Source organism: Apostichopus japonicus, chromosome 7 (assembly GCF_037975245.1).
Source record: "Apostichopus japonicus isolate 1M-3 chromosome 7, ASM3797524v1, whole genome shotgun sequence".
Lineage (NCBI taxonomy): Eukaryota > Metazoa > Echinodermata > Holothuroidea > Aspidochirotida > Stichopodidae > Apostichopus > Apostichopus japonicus.
Window position 1 is genome coordinate 23,963,524 of NC_092567.1, and position 22,399 is coordinate 23,985,922.

Genomic DNA, 22,399 nt, shown 5'->3' on the forward strand with positions numbered 1-22,399 from the left:
TACAGTAACGTGTGTTGCACGCGCATGTGGTCGTTACGTACTTTTTGCACCGAGAGAATAGCAAAAGGGTACAACAGATTGCCTTACATATATATACTGAAAGTAGTACGGCAAGCTCTACACTACAAATGTTTCCGGACTGGACCTCGGAGAGAGAGCTCCGGCCATTACAAATTTACAGCAAAGGGACTTTTCCAAGAACTTTCGATGATATAGGGGACACTAAACATGGCAATTACAGAGTTCATATTGATCTTGTTTTTTTCTTTGGTTTCCAGCCAAATAGTCAACCAGTACAAATGGGTAAACTGCATGCATGATTATGATATTTGCATCATTTGTGAATGCCGTTGCAAAGACGCATCTCAGCAATTGTCTATCTCATGTGAAAATAGGTCAATTTCATCGCTGAACGACGGTCTCATCTCGTCGATAGAGGAATTAAAGAGTAACTTAACATTTTTGTGAGTATACCTTCAATTTTGCTTATCTTCTTTTATGAGCAGACTTAAACTTTATTAAAGTTTCTCAAAGTGTACGTGCCTAACAGTGGTGCTTAGTTTTATTGCATTTATAATAACTATGCAGATATGTAGCCTAAAATTCACTGAGGTAATAGGCCTAGCCTAGTTTACTGCCAAGGATAGGTTATGTTTAAATTCTTCAAAATCTACAAACCACAAGAACCACTTAGATCTACCCTACATGTGTCTCTTTCAGGAATTTGCATAAAAATTATAAGGATTTGAGTGAAAGGTTGTTCATTATGATTAGGTGCTACTACTTGGTAGGCCTAAGGTTATGCTAAGGCAAATTGTTTACACTATAATACTAATAGCAATTTGCAGTTTTGCCTTATGGGCCTTGTTGTTCCAGATAGTTTTGCAGAATTAGTAATAGTAGAGATCATAGGCAGGCTGGGGCCCTTTCCTTCTGTGCCGCAGTTGCGCCTGTGCCCTGATGTGCCATGATTTACCTGCTGTAAATTGTGTAATGAGCAAATGCTAGCACTTCTAAACCTACAGTAGAGCTTTACTGATATACCAAGTTAAATCAGCTACTTCATTTGTATATCATTGATATGACTGAGCTAGGGGGAAGGGGGACAAATTATGGGACTGGGAAGACATTGTGAACAGATTGTTAAAGCAAAGGGAGAATTTGATCTCCATATATGTCTCTATATAAACTTAAGAAAATGTAACTCTGTGCAGAAAACTATTGTTTGATTTCACACTGGAAGTTCATAGAAATGTCTTGAACAATTATAATGCAAGTTTATCTACATAAATCCAAAAACAATTGCCTTGAACAATTATATGCAAATTTATTTAGATAAATCCCTAAACAATTATAACATGCTAATAAAGAAAACATGTTCTAAGTCTTTTTAACTTTGTTGCCAATGTAGTTTCTAACAAGTTTTGTGTCACATAGTCCCTTCAAATTAAAAGCTTGTTAGCTGCCACATGGATATGGCATGAATAGCTTTCTTAATTGTCTTGCAAAATATCTCACATTTTAACCACATATCTGTACAGTTCAGTGCTGATCACATATTTTTTGCCTCATTTAATATTTTTTTTGAAGAGGATTTGCATATTAATCAATTAGTAAGTAAGTCCACCTTGACATTTTGTCTTAATTTTAAAGGTACTATATATGCACTAACAAGAAAATGCATTTCTGTGCACAAACATGGTTCGCAGTGGATATATCCGGGGCAAAAAGATGCATATCGATAAATATCGCAGATATGAAAGTAACATCGCAACATCACTATTTCCCATCATGCAATTTATAAGAATATGCCTGAAAATTATACAAGTTTTGCTAAATAGTGTAGTTAGTCCCATTTTAGTGTTAAAAAATATGTTTTAAAAATACTCGCAGTATGTGGTCCCAAATTCTATCGTTACTAATATTGTGTTAACTTTTAAAAGTGATTTGCAGCAGGTGAGAATTGTACCGTCCAGATTTATTCCCAGAATTGTTGGACTCGTACAGTTAAATGGGTCATGATGATCGGGGAAGAATGCTAAATGGTTCCCCTACATGGGATGTTGAAATTTGAAACATCAGGGACCATCGTTTGAGTTTCAAGCATATTTGAGGGAACATGCATTTTTTTTGTATATATCCTTCTTTAGCAAGAGCATTGTCTATGGACATATGTTAGGTGGGGATCATGTGGTTGTTAAATTTATTAAAAGTGCTGAAATGTTGACCTTTATGGAGGTATTCAAGTTGCAGATTTCATAATTTTTATCGATAATTTCTTAAATATATACAATAAAAGTGCATCCTTTGACTCGATAAATTTTTGGGTCTATGTCAGTAAAAGAGGATATAAATTTCTGTGGACAGAAGAATTCATGCATTTTCTACACATATCCTTAAAAAACGAGAGCACATTCTATGGTTAATATATGCCACTGGGGATGTGGATATCAATTTGCTAGTTTTCATGAACAGTAATGAAAAGTTAATGTTATACTGCATAGTGACTTTTTCAATATTTACCTTGTTAACTGTATATACTAGAGTAGTGCATCTTCTGCTATTCAAGCACTAAGATCGTATGTCAGAAACCCTGTAATAGATTAGTCTGAAAGTTTAATTGGAAATAATGAAGTGAAAGTTAACAGTTGTGATAGGCCTACCCATCTTGAAAATAGTGTTTTAATAACAAAATATTGAAAATCCCTAAAATTCATGCTAAATCACATGCTAGGATGGGGCTCTATAATTGCCATAAATCAACAGTGCATTGTCATATCGATTCTACTTTTTTACTCAAAACTTGATAAGTTGCAATCACTGACTGCAAACTACAATGGTACGGTGAGTTTTGAAGTCAATCTATTTCAAGCACCTTAACTTGTGTTTAAATGTAGTCAGTATAGGCCCCAAGTTATAGCATGCTATAATTGCTAGAAGTTTTCAAAAAGTACTTTTCCTGGAGGTCTTTACTCTCCAAATTGTTCTCAGACATTGTTAAGGAACACACAAGATGAGTGAATGTCCCAGTGAGGAAAATTTCCTCGAAGGTTGTAATAAAAACATTTTAAGAATTTTGACCAAAGGTGACCATATTTTAATATCTAGCATATTTAAATTCTAAAGCTCACTTTTCATTTGGTCAAGTGGAACCTTGTGGGTCAGGTACATGCAAGTTCATCAGGAGTGTTGAAAGTTTGTTAGCATTTTCAAGAGAACTATTTCCTTTGATTCAGAAATCTGTAAGCAGTGTACCCCAGGGTAGTTCAAGCGCATAAGGACCGGTATGACAGCGGTTTCTGGAGAAATGCCGGATAGCTCTAAATTACAACCTCATTTTGCAGTTATAGGCTACTCATTAGGTTCAAAGGGGAAGAAAAATTCGACCAATCTCAAAATTCAAATATTAAATGTATTTAACTAGGTTACATTCTCATGTGTGTTATTTTTTTTTAATTAGCATCATGTTAATTTGCTTGTCATCTGGGAGGTGTCTTCTTGATAGAAAGTGTCGGGCCTTCTCACTTTCAAGAATATTTTACCTACTGTGCAAATACAATTTGTTAAACCATTTTCTTCACTGTTCCAGATATATACTTCAAGAGCTAACATTTTTGTTGTAATTTACAGGTCACATTTTGTGGGATATTTCTTTAGTTTTAGCCCAGGTGGAAAATCGTCTTCCATACATATAAAACAAAACAAACGAAAAACAACAGTTTTGACACGATAGGTAGAGAAACTCCTGCTCAGCTCTGAAATTGGATCCCCAAGAAAAATAGACATTTAGGTCACCAGCAACAGCTATAGTTTACCTTATCTCCATTCCATGTTTAACAATTCAGTTTGAGTTGATTAGATTTCTAGGAATATTCGTGCAAACGCTGATTAAGTTTCATAACATTTCAAACAGCAGTTCTCCTTACTATTTGACGCAGAGGTTATCGTGCATGAGATCATGTGACCATATATACATATTGGGTGTTATCATTTTAAAACTATGCGAACAATTGAGTAGCGTTGGCCCTCCGATCCTCCTATTGTGTTTGGGTTGGAAGCAAGACAGTTCCCTGCTGAGATGAAATTATACAAATAAGTAGTTCCAAATATGTCACTAGTTATTTTGTTGTTGTAAAAAACTGTCAGACATGGTAGCAATTCCACTGAGGTGTTTTGCACAATGAGAGGCTTGATATGTTAAATGCTTTATGTTATGTTAAATATATATGTTAAATGCTTTGTCAAGTTTCAAACATTTTCATTTCTGGCATATTTAGGAGCAGTACAGATAATGTTTACAGTTTCAATTAATTCTGTGTCTGAATACTGTTTGCCTCGATCTTGAGTGAAATCAAAGAGCAAGGTGACAACCTCTGTTAGTGCAGTGAAGGGTCAAAGGTTAAAAGGTCGAAAACTAATTACAATACTATTAATATTAATATATCAAAGGCAGGTGTGGGGGGGGGATGTGTAATGGTTTCCATCCCATTTTAACAAAACACAAAAATTAAAAATAGTTACGAGGCTTTAAGCACAACCTTGGGTGTTGACCTTATTAAACTTCATCTATATTGCCTCAAATATGCCTGGGAATGCATCGATTATGTCAAAATTTTAATATCTACCGATGGGAAAAACACCCCCCTAAATAGTATTAGCTACAGCAACCTCAAAGCCACAAACACTTGTCTTAAAATCCTGGATCTGCCAAATTAAAATGTTATGTAGCATTTTGACTAAGTACTATGAACTTTCTGTTATAACGTACTATGGTTCCTATGTGCAAAACCTGCTGCACATATTTGCACTTGTATAGCAATTTGCCCATTTTGGATGGCATTTTGGATGGTATTTGGATGGCATTTTGGATGGTACTTTGGGTGGCATTTTGGATGGCATTTTGGGTGGCATTTTGGATGGCATTTTGGATGGCATATGTGATGTGATACCGGACAAATTATTCCTTGATACGTGAGGGCGCGTTCTTCATAAGATTACCTGAGCTTCTTCGGGTCTAATATATACCTATTGTAGTATTTGCATAGGCGTAGGAGGCGGGGGGCTGGGGGGGCTGCAGCTCCCCCAACCAAATTTGTTGGTGAAAATTCAGGCAATATGCTGAGAATTTTCAGGCACCTACTGAAAGAAAAATAATTTGCAATGTGTTTTTCAATGGTTAACTGATATAGTTATTACCATTATTATTGTAACAACTTTCCCAATAATTATTACCAATATGGAAGGGTAATAACACGGCAAATGATTGTATGTTATTTGCATGCGACGTAATAACAGATGCATGCCTATATGATATGCACATTAAGATATTGAATGCGTGCGGAGCGCACAAACAATTTTGGTTATATTTTTCAGGCAAGTCGTTACAGCCCCCCATATCAAATTGGGTTCCTACGCCTATGAGTATTTGAATGTTCTTCATAATACTGGTTATGAGTTTTACAATAAATGTGTTAAAAACTAAAACTCTGCTCAAAACGAACGTCACCCATTCTCAAATTTTCAACAGGCATTTTACAGTAATGACAAGCAAGTTTGGACTCCACAATGAGACATTTAATTGTCCTTTTTAACAATCCTCAGAAGTTGAAGAATGAGAAAGTTCTTTCATGAAAAAAGTGATTTTGTAAAATTTCTGGCAATTTTTTAGCGTGCTTAAATTTGTGGCTAATATTCGTCATATTGTGTGTTTTGGTACTATACATTCGGTCTGGCAAAATGTCGACCAGATGTTGAAAGCTGTATTAACTAGCCGGTACATAAAACTCGCTAAAACTTTTAAATAAAACCAGTCAGTGTTCTAAACACACCCAAAGTACTCGACTATCTTCCATTATCAAAGTTTACAACGGTTGAGTCAAGGCAGTTCAGTTCCTGTTCATACAGGTAGCGTGTGTCCATATTTTACCATCCTACTGTGATGACACCAGTTACAGAATACTGTCAAGTAGTACTGTGTGTAGGTCTGGCTCCAAAACTAAGAATTAAAGCAATTAAGTGGCTTTCACTAATTAATTGTGGATGTTTTTTAAATGACATGTCACATATATATCAAAGTATTATCATTTTTTATAAATCATAGTTTTAGTTTACCTTGCCATCTCATGACAAGTTTCATTGCAATTTGATGCATAGCAATTGGATGGCAAGGGGTATAGTTTTTTAGGAGGGTAGGGGGGAGGGGGCTGGGAATTGTTCATAACAAACTTGTAAGTTATCGAATTCTTGTCCAAATTTATTCCGCCCATTGTATCTTTACAGAGATCCCTAAATTACCTGTTAGAGCTACTACATTTATAGAATATTTTCACTCTTTCAAACAAGTGTTGAATAGCAATGTTTGTTTTGCACTTACTTTGCACCATTGGGTAGATTTCATAAATGTTTACAAATTTTCTTTCCTACATAGCAGTGTTAGTCTAAATATTGCCAACATTGTTGTTATTTTTTCTGCACATGTTTCAGGTATGGGTTAACCAATATTGACTGGTTCTAATGACTTACTTCTGTCTAACACCTCCTTCCTCGGAATTAGCCAGAGGGCACCAAGGTTGATGAGAAAACATGGTCTTTTTTACGGTCTTAAAAAAAAATTTGGTCAGTTTGTCATCAAAGACCACAGAATTTACAAAGTTTGTCATTTATCCCACTCAAGTTATTTCCAGAAAGGGAACTATTTCCTAATTTGCCAGTAGCACACTTCCTAAAGGTTTGGCCAAACTTTTTTCCCCTTTTACTCTCATCAGGTGCAATGTTTTTTACCAGTCGGTGGAAAATCACAAAAAGGAGTCTTTTTAACAATCAGAAATAACTCTGGATTTTAAATACATGTACAGTATTGTCCAACGTTTTGCCCTAAAAAAGTGTTTTATATGTGGTTGGGTGCTTCTGAAAAAGTGGCTGTTGTTTTGGCGTGACTCTCATTTGGCTTAAGTTTCCATGGTTACCAGTCCTTTTAAATATATAGTCGAGATGAAACCCCGCTGTTCTGCTCAGCAGTGGTAAAATCTGAACTCCCCATTATGGGCAAAATGTACACAGAAGGATAAAGTTAGAACTGGTGAAAATTACAGATCCAAGCAATGACGACAATTTGCAGCGAGTTCCTAGTAAAATCTGAAACTACAAAGCGGCCATGGTGGTTTATGTGGTAGGACAAATATAATTGGCCATTACTACTGTATGTCTGCAATGAAAAATGTGTTAGTCCGCAGATAGACTGGAAGTACAAGTACGATGACATGAGTGTACAAGTACAAAAGAACTCCCCCATGATATATTTGAGAGAATGAGTATAAGGCTCTAAGCATGATCTACAAGTAACTTAATTCTGCATGAGTGTACAAGTACAAGTAGAACTCCCCCATGATATTAGTGAGAGGATGAGTATAATTCTCTAAGCATGATCTACGAGTAGCTTAATTCTGCTTCTGCTATCTTCTATCTATCTTAGAGCCCAAAATGTCTCCGGCACAAAATACGAGTAGGCTGCAAGCAACAAGATGCTAGAAAAATAACTGTACAATTTAATACAGACTCACCGCAAGTCTGTTCTCAAAAGTACAGCTTGTAATTAGCATAAGATTGAATGACTTGTCCTGTAATTTGAACATAAAACACCTACATTTCTTTAACCAATTTTCACCATAAATGTACAAATACACCTGTAGTATGTATATTTATATATAATACATAGACTTTGTACACAATTGATTGAACACTCTGGTCCCTTACATGGGAGATACACAGTACAATGTACAAAGGACTTCTCTATGTACAGCATACTGACTTACTCATGCCAAAGTGAGTAATCACTTGGTGAAGGAAATTTACTGATGTTTATATTTAGTCACAGTGTCTGGAACATTTACTGATAAGAGAACTTTCAATTCCTTTATTGCTAATCAGACTTTTGTACTGTAGACTTACTTAGATCAAGTATACAGAAGCAGAACAAAGTTTTAATGTTAGTCTGGTTGTTCAAGACAACCAAATGTCTGTTTGGAAAATCCAAAGCAGCTCTAGTCTTTGCTTGGTGGATGACTACTGTAGTTGTTGACATATAAAATCAGATTACATTGTAACTAAATGAACCCCAATTAGGTAAATTGATAAATTGTTTGTCGCCCCCAACTTGATGTTCTATTCAACCAGCCTATACTCATCTCTCCTATAGTGTAGGTATCAGTCATTGTTAGTTTGCTTCAAATTTTTGGGCAACCAAATTTTCTGGTCAGACAACCGAAATGTAAAGCTTGGCTGTTGGAGGGACAATCTTCAATTTACGTCCTTGAAAATTTGCCCTGATGAGTTAAAGTATGGATTTCCCCTTGGTATAGCACCAATAAAAAACTAGGTGCTTGGACAATACTTTTCACTTGGTCGTAATTTCTGGTATATTTTGTAAAGTTTTGAAAAGTAATGATAATTAAAAGAGCCAAATTGCTATACTCTTTGACAAAGACATTTTGGGACGCATTCTTTCGACCGAAATTTGTGGGCCCACAATTTTTGAGGTTCAATTTTTGGGGGCAAATATATATTAGTCAGGTTGTTTGGGTCAAATATTTTTGGGACTTAGGCGCAAACTTTTAGTATACTATGTAACTGAATAGACTTTGTCAACAACTGATTCCTGACCAGTACCTTCCTTTATATGTTGTCACATTAATAGTCAATAGATAATTCTCGTCATTTTGGTGTGCACAAGTTCATGAAAACTAACCATGTACTGTATGGCTTTCCAACCTGTGAATATGTTTAGACATCGGAACCACGAAACATTTTTCTGGTTAGTTTAGCTTTTTGACTGTAAAGAAAGTACATTTACAAATTTAAGTATTGATCAGAAAATTTAATTTTTTTGACCAAATTTAATGCATTAAATACTTGTCCAGTATCCTGATTGGTTGAATATTTCAGTGGGTGTCCCAGTGTGTAATCTCCAAGCGTGTTCTTAGCTGCATGTGCCCGTATTCTCCCTCTTGGAATTGTGCATGTAGTTTGTACACATAGTTTGTACACATAGTTTGTACACATAGTTTGCACACATAGTTTGTACCGGTAGTTTGTACACGTAGTTTGTACTCGAGGCATCTTGAATTCTAGTACTTATCTAGGACTAGCCTGGTGCAAGTTTGGGTACTCATATTCAAGGTTTAAACAGCTTTGCATTCCTTCTCGTACAAATACTCGATCGTACCGCCAAGGGAAAATTGTACTTGTACTTAATTATGCTAAATTGTACTCATACTGCTAGTGCGGTACTTGTATATTCAGGCATGTTTCAGAATGTGTTCCATTTCCTGAAAACTTACATACTTTCCTCTTCACTCATGTTAAAATGTTAAACGCATTCCAAAAACAAGTCCTGAAATTTTGTTAACAGTAACATAAAGTCGCAAGTTGTAGATCACAATTTTTCTATATATTTTGATCTGATATTTTGTGAGTCTATGCGGCTACATGACTGAGATGTGTAAGTGTCCTTTCTCCACCAAACCTACATTTTCTTGATGTGACGTCATATCCATGACTTGATACAAATTGAATGTGACCTCTCACAGTTGGGCAACTTTATAAGAAGGAACTATGTTATATTTGATGCCCTGGTGGCATTGGGCCTACATGTCACTGGCAAAAAATAGAGAGAAACAGTCAGTCTCCAGGAGTCAACGGCTAAATGACTCGTTCCAGTAAAGCAAGCATGTACAAGTGAGTCTGTGTTGGTCGTAATCTCCAGCAGCTAGCCAAAAGGCTATTTTTAAAATATCTTGCTACGCCATTGTTTAATGGAGCCAAGAGATCTTGGTTTGAAAATAAAGAAGCTATTTTGGTAAGAAGGAACATCACACAAGAACCTATAGATAGTAACATTATGGTTAACAGTATTACCTTTCTTGGCTGGAAAGAAAGTTTCGATCATTTTGGAATGACTTTGCAGGGGTTACCATTGTATAAATTTAAAAGCCACATCTCCATACATTTTACTGTACATGCATGTTCTCTGCACCTATCTTTCTTAAAATGCTCACCAACCTTTGTTTGACCTGATCGTCAGTGGCGTCGCCAGGGGGTGGCCTAGGGGGGGGGGCATGTGGCCTCCCCCAAAAAATTGTGCCCCTAGGTGCCCCCCAGATGGAATTGTAGTGTTACAAAAAAATACTCAAACAAAAACCTATGTATATAATATCGGACAGACTAGCCCGAAAATTCTTGAACATAAAGTTACTTCAAGTTGCAAAATATAGCACCAGATTGCATCTAAGGACCCTTAATTATTCAAAAAGTTCTTAGTCCCTTCCATTAGACCCCTCCCCCAGGAGGGCATTCACAAATAAACATTGTGCCCCCCCTAATTAAGTGCTGTGCACCCCAAGATTGAAATGTCTGCTGATCTTGTCTATTCCCATTTCTAGGGACCCGTGATACTCACCTATATTTTTTAGATCCTCCTGCAAGCAGGAACTTGCGAAGAAGCCTCATTGGCATAGCAAAGCCGCAAGCTCACCAAAGTCATTCCTTAGATTCATATTTAACGTCCATGATTATAAATTGTCAATTGTTAATAATTCTGTAACTGGACGACATACATTAATCTGGGAGTGACTCGAACTCGGGACCTTATGATTGAAAGGCACCGCCCGGAAGGCACTTGACATGACATGATCATGATCATAACGTTACATTCTCAGGTGAAAGGGGAGCGGGGGTTGAGAATGGTTCAAGTGGTTCGTATTTTGTTGTACCCTTGATGACTCTCATCTTGGGTGAATATTCGTAAAACTTACCACGGTTGGACAGATTACAATGCAGTCTCGATTTAAGGGGACTGGCGTTGAGAGTTGATCAAGCTATTAAGTTATGGAGGTGCAGCCCAGACCTATCTTCGCTGACTTTTCGTAAAAACAAAAAAGATAGAAGAACGATCTTTGATGAATCTTTGATGTACTATGATCGAGTGCAGAGCCATTTCCAGCTGTGACTCTGTTAAAATACAACCTTGCAGGCTTCCTAATAAAACTAGTTACAGTTCTCAAAGGAGAAACAATGTCAGACCCATAGTCAGGAAATACTACCATTGTTAACTGACCTTTGACACTGGTCACTATATGAATAGTTTATAATGGGCTCCCTATTATAAGAGTTTCATACTTTGTTGCTTCAGGCTCAGCTGTCGAATAAATGTTGGGAAAATGCTTTAAAAATTTAGCACCTGCAAAAGAAAACTGTCAGATTTGATATAGAATGAAAAATAAAATCTAGCTTAGTTGGTCAAGGTAGGATGATGGTTAAGGAAAAAGGAGCTAACTGTTCCCCAAAGGGACCCAAGAAGCTAATTAGATTGACCAGCACTCTACTTCATCACAGTTCTAATGGAAGAAGCATCATGCAGGTGTTAATACCGTGGAAACCACACTTCCAGGGTTACACGGTCCCGTTTTATATGGCTGAAGTGTGTACATGGATTATCACAAAATGATCACGGTCAGTTCGAGTTTAGATGGTTTGGGTTTTGGAACCATTCCTTATTAATATCGTAAATTGTAAAGGATGTTTTTTCCACTGGTTGTTCCTTGGACAACAAGGTCATAATTTGTGGTTTTCCTCTTGGGGGACGGACTGACCAGGGACTGGGACGACCCAGACGATCATTAAAATTTGCCCTGTAATTTAGATTTTTATCAGATGCTGGCTGAACTTATCATTATTATTTCAACTACTATCTTACTGGGTAAATTTACTGATGATATATAGTGTAGACTGGTGGTCATTTAAGATTACAGTGGGCAAAATTTTCCAGATCAATAATTTTTGTGTTGTCAGATCTTTGGCACTTTATTGTGTATATTAAAATTAAGTTGGCTTCCTCACTTCAGAACCTGCCCCCTCACGACCTTCGCACACTCCCTTTACTGTGTCTAGAGTGACCTGGTATTAACCTTTGACACTGGCTTCCTATGGCACCTTGAGTCATTATTAAGTTAATAGTTATAGATTTACTGATAATGTATGTGAAGAAGCAGTCATTTTGAAGTGAAGAAAATACTTGAAGAGCCTGCTTCTTGACATAAATTTTATTGATAAATTGAAACCGTTTTGAAGATGATGCACACTGATATGTCAGGACATGACTTTGATTTTCAGACTCTGTACACCCTGAAGGCGAAGCTTACAATAATTGGAGGACTTGTTTCATTATGTCGATGAAAATAGGTTATTTTAGACATATGTATGTGGAAGGAACTTGACATTCCAGAGGTATTCATTAAAAACTTTTTTCACTTTGTCAAATTGCTTCAAAGGAAGTAAGAATCGGCCTAATTACCTCAACAACTCTTTGCCCATCAATTTACTCAATGGAAATGTAAACAGAACAGTTTTTCAGAACGAAAAGAAAAATTGACTGAAATAGGAAAGGCCAATTTGTTTTTCTTGATAACTTGGGTCCAAACTTCAGCCTGTGCACTTGTTGCCACTTAATCATTCAAAAGAAACATTGAAATTACTCCCTTGGTCTCAGTCCTCAAAAAGAAATTTCCAAATACACAAAACTTACAAAATTGACTAAATTATTAGAATTGGTTTAAAACAAAGGGCAAAGAATTGATCTGGGCATGGAGGTCTGTTTTTACCTCCAATGATCTGGGTAAACAGTACAGTCAGGAATAAGACTTAACATAGTTGAGTCTGAAATTGTCCCTGAGAGGTAATTTAGTTGACAGAAGTTCTAACATTACTGTGTTTAATGATTATAAATTGCACAGCCTGTTCAGATGCACAAGTCACATGAATGGTAAATTGCCAAGCTAGGTGCTTGACCCTGTTAAGAGTGTACATACATATAACAAAGTCAGGTGTGAGGGCTGGAGGGCGTGAAGGCGGGAGGGTGTGAGGGCGGGAGGGTGTGAGGGCGGGACTTGGAGGGTGTAGAATGCCAAAATGCTGTAAGGATGATTACAATGCCTTGCTCTAAGAACATAAATTCCATGTGTTAAAAGTATACACATGTACGTATATATGTATTGTATCACATGTGTATACCTGCATATAATTTACTTGTTACTATAGATACTTTTTAGTTATTGCCATGTTTATATAACATACTATAAAAGAATGAAAAGTTCTACAGTATGACATGTTTCCCCTTAAGGTAATGAAGGCGGTATTGAAGAACTTAGCATGCATAGACTCTGGATGTGTGACCTGATTAATTCACTTTGACTTTGGCTTTGAGTACAACGTTTCTGTATGTTGCCGTGTAGGACGAATCTAACCGTAGTAGTAATTACAGACTTTGCGATCACCGTTATAGTCATTGCCGACTTTGCTACCCACGGTCCCCCTCACAAATTTTCAAGGTCTGTAAGAGTGACTCCATATTTTGGGAAACCAAGAATTAAACATTTATGTTATGCTGAGATATTGTATAGGTGTACTACAGTAATGTTATGTGTATAACTATATATACTGTAATTCTCAAATCTTTTACATTGAGAGATCATTTGTGCGCACAATCGTGAATCAGGCCAGTGCAACCTTTGCGTAGAAAAAATGCTGGCAACCTTACGTACCAAGGACAGTATAAACAAACAAACAGCTCATCTCAAATTGTCGCCATGTCAATAAACCGCCCGACCGTGCTAGGAAGAAATAACATGTTAAGGTCACATACACGAATGTTTACGTCCAGTTGTCTGATGATCCCCGCACACTGCAGGCATGAAACTCAGGTAACAACATGATGTAAGTTACTGTATAGGTAGACTATACTATACTATATAATATATATCTATATATATCTATATATATATATAAATATATATATGTCCATATAAATACATAGATATATTTAGATATAATTTTAAGCAATGAATGCATATTTGACTGCTGAACAACAGATCTTTCTTTACAGCATATATATAGTTTTCTTCAAGGTTGGTATTATTTACTTGAACTCCACAGTTTTCTTCATGGAAAGGGGCAAAAGAAACTATGATGGAGTTATTCTTCATGCTGAGAGGGGTTCCAAAGGTTGTCTGTTTTAAGATGAAGCATTGAATTGCTAAGATATGGCCACCCCATGGGAAGGTTAGGAACATTGGCCCCATTCTTTGAGCACCTGTCTTCTCTTTTGTCAAATTGGATTCTTGTCCTTGGAAAGATCAAATTTAGAAAATTCAAAATTTCCAAAAAAAAAATAATCGAGTCAAATAGGATTTACCTTGGTATATACATGTATACTATAGTGTAGTCTCTGGTAGTGTTATGTTGGATGGATACAGGGAGATCCTGCAGTGCAAACTCGTCATTTGAAGTGAATTTTTTGGGTTATGGGTACTAAGCTGACCTGGGGCAAGAGGAAACTTCTGATGTCGGAAAAGATTTTAAGAAGTTTGCAAGATGTAAAGGCCATCAGAATTGCCACTTCAAAATATGATAGAAAAGCAAATTTATTGTCATCAATGATCAAAGTTAGGAAGCCGTTTAACTTCCGTAGTTTGCAAAGCAAATTCATTTTTATCGTTCTTCAATGACTGTAAACAGTTTGGCAGGTAAAATCAAAAGAGGATTAAAATTATTAAATTACCATATTTAATTCACGATTTCTAGCAATGACTTAAAGTTAGTCCCAACTTTATGATGAATTTTTATGATAATTTAATCTGAATTTATGAAAAATAATCTGAATTCATGAATCTAAATAATGCCATGTTTGATTGTCCTCTCAGAGTTAATTGCTTGCAACTTTAACCCGATCATTTTCATAACTTGATTGTCCACAAAAGTATGTGTAACAGGAAGTGTGCGTCCCTCATTTTTTCTTGCTAAATTTTAATATCTGCTAGTGATCTTTAAAGGAGAAAAAATAAAATAATTCAATCATCATTGTTGATATATGAAATATGAGATAATTATGTCCACTTTGCCAAACAGCTAAGAAAAAGTGTGTGACATGCTAAAGATATCACAGGCATTGAAGACTCTCCCCAAACCGCGTGCAGCCCTCTGAAAAAGTTAACTTTCCATTGCTTGAAAGTGAAGTTTTTTTCTTGGCGCTACAAAATGCAAACAGTAATGAAACGTGATACCTGAGATGTCCATGGCTGCTATGTACACTGTGTTGTGGGTATTGACCATAGCTGCCTGTATTGACTGTACACTAGTGTCTAATTACCAACGGTAGCAAGCTGTGTGTGTATTTTCTGGGATCGATGGTGGTGTCTAACACTTCTGTTACACCTCATTCGAAACTAGGTCAGATTACAGGCATCAGACGTTTCTTTGTGTTCCAGTCTTCACTCCCTTTAATATTCCTTCACACACAAAGCCAAAGACTTGAGCAAGTCTAAATGTGATATCAACGTGCCCCACTTTTATCTTCGGCTTTTATTTTGTTGTATGTTTATATTCTACAATAGAGATCTACAGGTTTTTTGAAAATGTTGAATAAAAAATATGGAAGCTCTTAACTTGACCTAATGATGATAGCATTTGGTTCAGTGTCAATACCGTTAAACATCATCCATCTATATAATAAAGAAAGAAAAATCAGAAAAAATTAGGTTTGAGATCCTAGCATTACTATGACATCACAGATTTATCCCCCACAGGGAGCAAGATGTTTTCTTTAAAGCTGTTTTGACTAAAGATATTTGTTGGTTTTGTGTTTCTAGATATAAATTCCCAAAAGTACATAGTTGGTAACTTGTTACAACTTGTAACATGCCACTTTCACCAAGTTAAAGTTAAATACAATTAAAGATAAAGTTATGCAAAATAGGCAAATTTTTAAGGATTCTTCTGGTTTCCTTTCATTACGGTTGTCCAAACAGCAAACTTGGTTGCCCACCCTACCCCCACCCCAAAAAAAGACTGCAAACATAACGATGACCAATATGTACACTGTAGGAGAGATGTGTAGTGTAAGTTTGGTGAATAGAACACCAGTTGGGATGGGAGAGTGGGAAGGGGGATTTATTTATCATTTTACTTAGTTGGGGAGTACTGTATTTAGTGATAATGTAATCTGAATTTGATGTAAACAACTATGTGCAACAATGTGAACTGCATGGACAACCTCCACAGCTGATTTTGGTTGTCCAAACAGAAGTTTGGTAGCCTCAGACAAACAGACTACTATTAATAATTTGTCGGGACAATTTACTATTAATGCTAATACCACTCTATACTGTCCTCTAATATCATGCTCCAAAGCACTCATACTGACAGTATGAACATTTCCCAACCTCTATCTGATGGAAACATGATGTACTCATATTGCTCATATCCATGCAATCAGTGCAAGTGCTTTGAAGCGGGACCAGAAAGTTACAGTCTATGGAAAATCGTCCCAACTAGCTGAGTTAGGCCATAAATTGCATAAATTTGCATTTGTGACCACTAGTTGACATATTTTAGCATATTTGAAAGAATAACCGGTGAGTTTAAAGTAGGTTGCAAGTTAAATCCAATCTGGAGATCCCGCAGAAGCAATAAAATCCAAACTCGTTAATAAAGGCAGCTTTAAACTGAAATCAAGGATATACGTGGTCTTGCTTCCCACGGTCTGTTCCCTAGCTCCTACCTCCTCCGTCATGGATAATATTCACACCTGAATGACATATCATCTGATCATGGTGTGTTCTAGTTTGTCTTCTTTCTTTTTATTTCAGCTTTTTTTTCTTTCTTTTTTGTTAATCTAGTTTGATTTGGTAAACAATGGGAGTTCGTGACGTTGTCATGGAAGAAAACAGAAAATGTAAATTTTATCGAAAACAGATCAGTTTCTTCCATGTGAAACTGCCATGATTCAAGGAAGGTACAATTCCTCAGTAGAGCAGAGGTCTATCAGAGTCAAATTGAAATTCTTGAAAATCCTTATCTTTTCAGGGATAAGTTTTCCCAAAAAATTGACAACTTGATCAATGGAAAGTTGGAAATATATTCAAACAAATATTCCATAAAACTGATTTTGTCACTTAGGTTAACCTTCCTGTTTTTCTCCAGATTTACTCCTCATAATCTGATATTCATAAGGAGATGGTTTAGCTAAGGTTTCAAATTACTCATTCCATGCCTGCAGATGTGATTATAAAGGTTATCTTTGGAAGAACAATGCAGGAGAATTTTTGGCTTAGCTCAGGCAGTGACTTGATTCTACTTTGGAGCAGGACAATCACCAGGAATTTCAGAAAGGGAACTCCAAGTGGTGGTGGCATGGGTGTTAAATTGATGGCCCGATGGTGGGTTCTAGTAAGTAGTTCTGTAGAGTAGTTCGTCAGAAACATATGCTGTTTATCTGTATATCAGTTGGTAAAGATGATGTTTGGGCCTGGCTCAGTTCTGTGGAGTTGTTCGTCTCAAATGGAGCAGGGTTTGACCTTAAATTTGTAGCACTTTTGGTAAGATGATGTTTGAGTTTGGCTCTGATCTGCTTCCTGAAATTAAGTCTGAATGAATGAACAATTTCAATATAAAAGGTGTCCATGCAGTGAACAGTTGATCAGGTATCACATCGCAAAATGCTATATTATTTGCCAAATGGGCAAATTGCTGTACAAGTGCAACAAATGTAGGTTTTTGTTACATCAGAACCACAGCATTTAATAAGAGACCAGTTTCAAAACCTTCAAAACTGCTACGCAAACTTTGAACACTAAATTATTCCTTGCAAGTGTGTCTGTAATAAGAAAAAAAACTATTAATTATATTAATAACAAGTAATCTTAACCCCATCAAAGGCCAGTGAGTAGGTCCTGGTAGTCTTATCGACCTGCTCGGATCATTGGAAATAACATCACGTTTTTTATTTGTTTAAAACTTTGAGGGATTTCAAGTGATTCATACAGTGCAGGGGTAAACTATAAACAAACACTGTATGAACATTTCTTGGCTGAATTCCAGCGTTACCATGATAAAATTTTTATCGTTATTAAATTTCTGTTGCCTGAAATGAGGAGGGGAAGTAGTGTATACAAGTTTCTTTTTTTGTTACGTATTCTATTACCCTCGAACTATCCCTGTGCTTTGTCATGAACTGGGAGATGCTACTCTACAGAAGCCTTTATTTCTGTTTTGCTGATTATTGTCGTAGAAAATTAAGACCTATCAGAGATGCAAATGAGGATAAACAGAGATACTTTTAAGTGTGCTTATGAATATTTTATTTTAGGGATTGCTCGGCGATCAATTTCTCGGCTTTGGTTGCAAGTGTTTGTAGATTTTGTAATCAGTTTCCAAAATTCAAAATAAAATCTGTTTTGTGTCACAAAATAGGAGTAAATGAAAATCACATGCAAAATAATATATAATTTATAAATGATTGAAGTGGTGTCAAAACATCAATATTGTTGCATTTTCAATCTTGAAATACTGTAATTACTGTACTTTCAGCAGTCATGCACGAGTGATAAAACATTGGCCACTGGTAAATGTTAATATTTGCAATGGTCTAGATACATTACTGTACATTAGCTGAAGTGTAAAGGCCCGGTCACACTACAGCGATATTTTATCGGAATACGGTCCGATTTTTCCGATTTTAGGCCGAAGAGTGAGGTTTGTGGTAGTGAATGTAATGAATGCAGTGGAATATTCGAATACCTACTCCAAATCTGAGGGGTTCTGGAACTGACTACATTCTGAAGTGACGTCCACATCGGAATGGCTCAACAGATAGCAAATCAGGTCCTTTATCACTGTGGCTAGAAGACCTGAACGAAAAACTGGCTGTTCGATTCCTCCGGGAAAATCGGATAGTATTCCGATAAAAAATCGGTATAGTGTGACCGGGCCTTAACAGGATGAGTTCGACATGCCCTAATTATTTATATTAATTAATTAATTATAAGGGTTATTCAGCATCTCCTTCTTCATGCGTTAACTCTGACATGAGATTTGACGATAATTCGTACCATTTCTCTGCCAGGTTTTCAGTTTAGGTTTAAATTTTAACATCCAGAAATGTCACAAAGGTGTCTGGAAATGCCAGGAAAATACCTAACAAAAGTCTGCACATTCTCCATAATATTTCCTGGTTTGTTTCATAAATGACATTTACGCAGAGAAATTGTAATAATCAGTATTTTGCACTTTATTTTGGCGACATTGAATATTACTTTTTAATGTGTTAGTAATTGCTTCTAAAAATAGCTTACCGTCACAAGAGAATTCTTTTTATTTCCCAGTTTTCAAAACAGATCCACATGTTATCATGACAACTCTCTCCCAACTAGCACATTCTGTAGCACAGTGTTTTTCTCTCATTTTCGTGAAGGCACAGTTAAAAGGTGTACTGGGATGGCGTTGTACACCCTCTCGCCCCCCCCTCCCAACCCCCCTTTGAACCACACATAAAAAATTAAAATCTTGCATGTATACCTAAATTTGACATAACTCTGTGATAGCTCCTAGCTGTCACAGAATATAAAAATTTTAATAAATAAAAGAAAACCAGAAATAGAGAAATTGAAGGACATGTGGTTCAATGACGTCATATTTTAGACTTGATCAAGCCAGCAGCTTTTTGTGTGACAAAGCACTAAATCTGTGATAGCCTCCCAGCTATACCTACCAGCTATGACTTGGTGTGACCAGCACACTGCAGGTAATTAATATAAGAATAGCCCTTTAGTGTACTATACTGAAATATACTCCCACAGCACATCACAAGACTGTTATGGCCTCCTCTGTATGGAAGGAATTAAGAAGGTCATGGGAAGGGCAGAAATTCTCCACTTACTAGTAACTTTCGATATAAAATATCAAACGAAGCGGTTTTTCTATCTGGAATTTTTCTTTAAATAAAGTATACCATCTCAATGTACATGTGTACTGAGTACTGTACCTCCTTTAAGTGAAAGTAACTGTAGAGAGAATTATTTTTGGATAATGTTGAATAGCCTTTTGTTATCTGAATAGCTAAGACCCTACAAAGCCCCCAGGGTAAATAAACAGTTTTGCCTTCTCCCTTATATCCCAGCAAATTATTACCACCAGTGTGCAGCTTGAAGGATTTCAGGTAAAGACGAGTTGCTGCCTATTGAGATTCTTTTAATTCCAGCCCTGCATTAAGATCTTCCCTGCCTTTAGCAAATACCACCTAGTCCCCTGTTTTTGGCCAAAAACAGGGGACATTGAATATCTACCCTATTTGTTCATGCTAGCCATACTGCAAGCTCCTCTGTACAAATTCATGACGAAACACACAGATTACTATTTCTGTGGTCAAGCCAAATTTGTCTTCACACACAGGAAAGTATTACTGGCCATTAGAGCACAAGTTTGTGTTTTACAATCATACGGTGGCTGGTCAATTAATTAGGTGTGCTCAGGGATGAATCCTAATGCTAGTACTTGGGATAGTTTGTGCAATCAAGTAGCAAATTATTAATGCTCATGTAAATTTGAGGACTGTTATTCTATATGGAGGCTTGACCGTCATTTGTATACACCAAGTCTTCGCGGATTACAGATGTATATATGTCAAATAACTTCTGTGACATGACAACAACAAGACATGAAAACAAACACATTTAAGGGTTTGTAATGTATCAAAGTCAATTAACTATAACATAAACTCCTATCGTCCTTTGAGGATGATTGTATAACTCATCAGTGGTACCCTCTCTCATAGGCATCTCAGTGCCGGGCCCCGCTCTAGCAGTTTAGTGATGGGTCCATTCCACGCGGTGATGACCTCAGCCTCGTACATAACTTGATACCATGGATACCCGAGATCCAAATATTCAATTGGATAATTAAGAGAGCTTCTGATAACTGTTGCGTGTCCTCTCACGAAAGTAACATTAATGTGTCAGTGCTTGCTTCAAGATGTGCAAGGAGGTAAGTGATGATTGGCGCTACGAAAATTCAACCAAACAAACCCGAAGTCAAAATTTAATTTAAATGTAAGTAAAGGTGGACAAAAAATCCCAGTATAATATAAGTGGACCATTATACAGTGCACAGGGTTCAATGTAGTAGCATCGTACATAGTAATGCTACATTTTGAAACGATTACATTTGTCACAATTCTGCTGCTGTCGTAAAGTAAAGATTATGTAAAGTACCAGAAAACATGACAACTGTACCATTAGCCCATCCAAGGGCGGCGGAACCGGGGGGGCACAGGGGGCACGTGCCCCCCCACTTTTCCTCAGGTTAAAAATGTGCCCTTTTCTACATAAAAATTTCTAAATAAAAAAAAGAGTTTACAAAGCGAAACCCACGTCGAATGAAATATTTCGGGAAGTTTTAAATGTTTACTACCACAGGCGTAGGAGCCCAATTTGATTTGGGGGGGCTGTAACGACTTGCCCGAAAAATATTACCAGAATTTTTCGCGCGCTACGTGCGCGTTCAACATGTTAATCTGCATATCATATAGGCATGCGTTGGTTATTACATCGCATGCCAATAACATACAATCATTTGCCGTGTTATAACCCTTCCAAATTGGTTATAATTATTGGGAAAGTCGTTACAATAATAATGATCATAATAATATCAGTTTAATTAACCATTGAAAGACACATAGAAAATTATTTTTCTTTCAGTATTTTGACATATTTCATTTGCTTTCATGCATGTATCGATTGCGTGTGCAGGGACTTGGACTTTATAATGATTTCACCTCATTTTGTCTTTTTCCTTGTTTCCCAATTTGCACATTAGATATTGCAGTGCTAGTATGCATTGTTTCCTTGAGGGGGGGGGGGGGGGTGGCGTTGATGGAGTGATGTGTATACGCAAATAAGATAATACAATAAGAGTTATCAACCATCACAGGATCTTGAAATGGAGAAAAGTCATTACATTTGAGGGACATAACATTTTGGATGAAGCAAACACACTACTAATTATTTTTAGCAAAATGTGTTTTAACCACATTGAGATCTCTGTAGTAAGGTGATTCCAATTGGGTGCAAATATACCAGGATTATATAGAAATATTTTCAAGTTTAGTTACAGTAATAATACCAATGCAAAATACAGCTTTGTGTTGTGTTGGTTTTGGAGATCTGGTGGTTAAAACTCCTGCTGTGAAGTTAGCTAGAAAAATTTCAGACGGAGAGTCTGAAGCAAAGCGAATGCATAGCATCAAACTGAGTAATAGAGAGCTTAACTATATATCTGTAAAGTGAAATGATTCTGGGGAATTAGAGGAATTATTAATACTGTTTCAATATAGATACAGCATATTTAGAAGTTGTTTAATTTCAGCAAGATGAATGGAAATTCAATTTGCAGAAAATTGAGCATAAAAGTTTCCAAAACTTCCTGTCCTTGAGTTGATAGCCTATAAGGTATAAGCAGTAATTTTTTTAAATGAATTTGAACCATGGATGCTGGAAAATGTTGTCTGGCAAATTTTGAA

The 22,399-nt window shown here is 36.5% G+C and overlaps 1 protein-coding gene across 1 annotated transcript in view; it reads left to right on the forward strand.

Annotated features, from left to right (window-relative positions):
• The window catches only part of LOC139969816 (uncharacterized), a 59,459-nt gene continuing 37,060 nt past the window's right edge, over positions 1–22,399 (forward strand). The window contains exon 1 of the mRNA XM_071975102.1: positions 1–464. Coding sequence (XP_071831203.1) covers positions 229–464 — 236 coding nt within the window. The 5' untranslated portion in view covers positions 1–228. The remainder of the gene's footprint in view (positions 465–22,399) is intronic.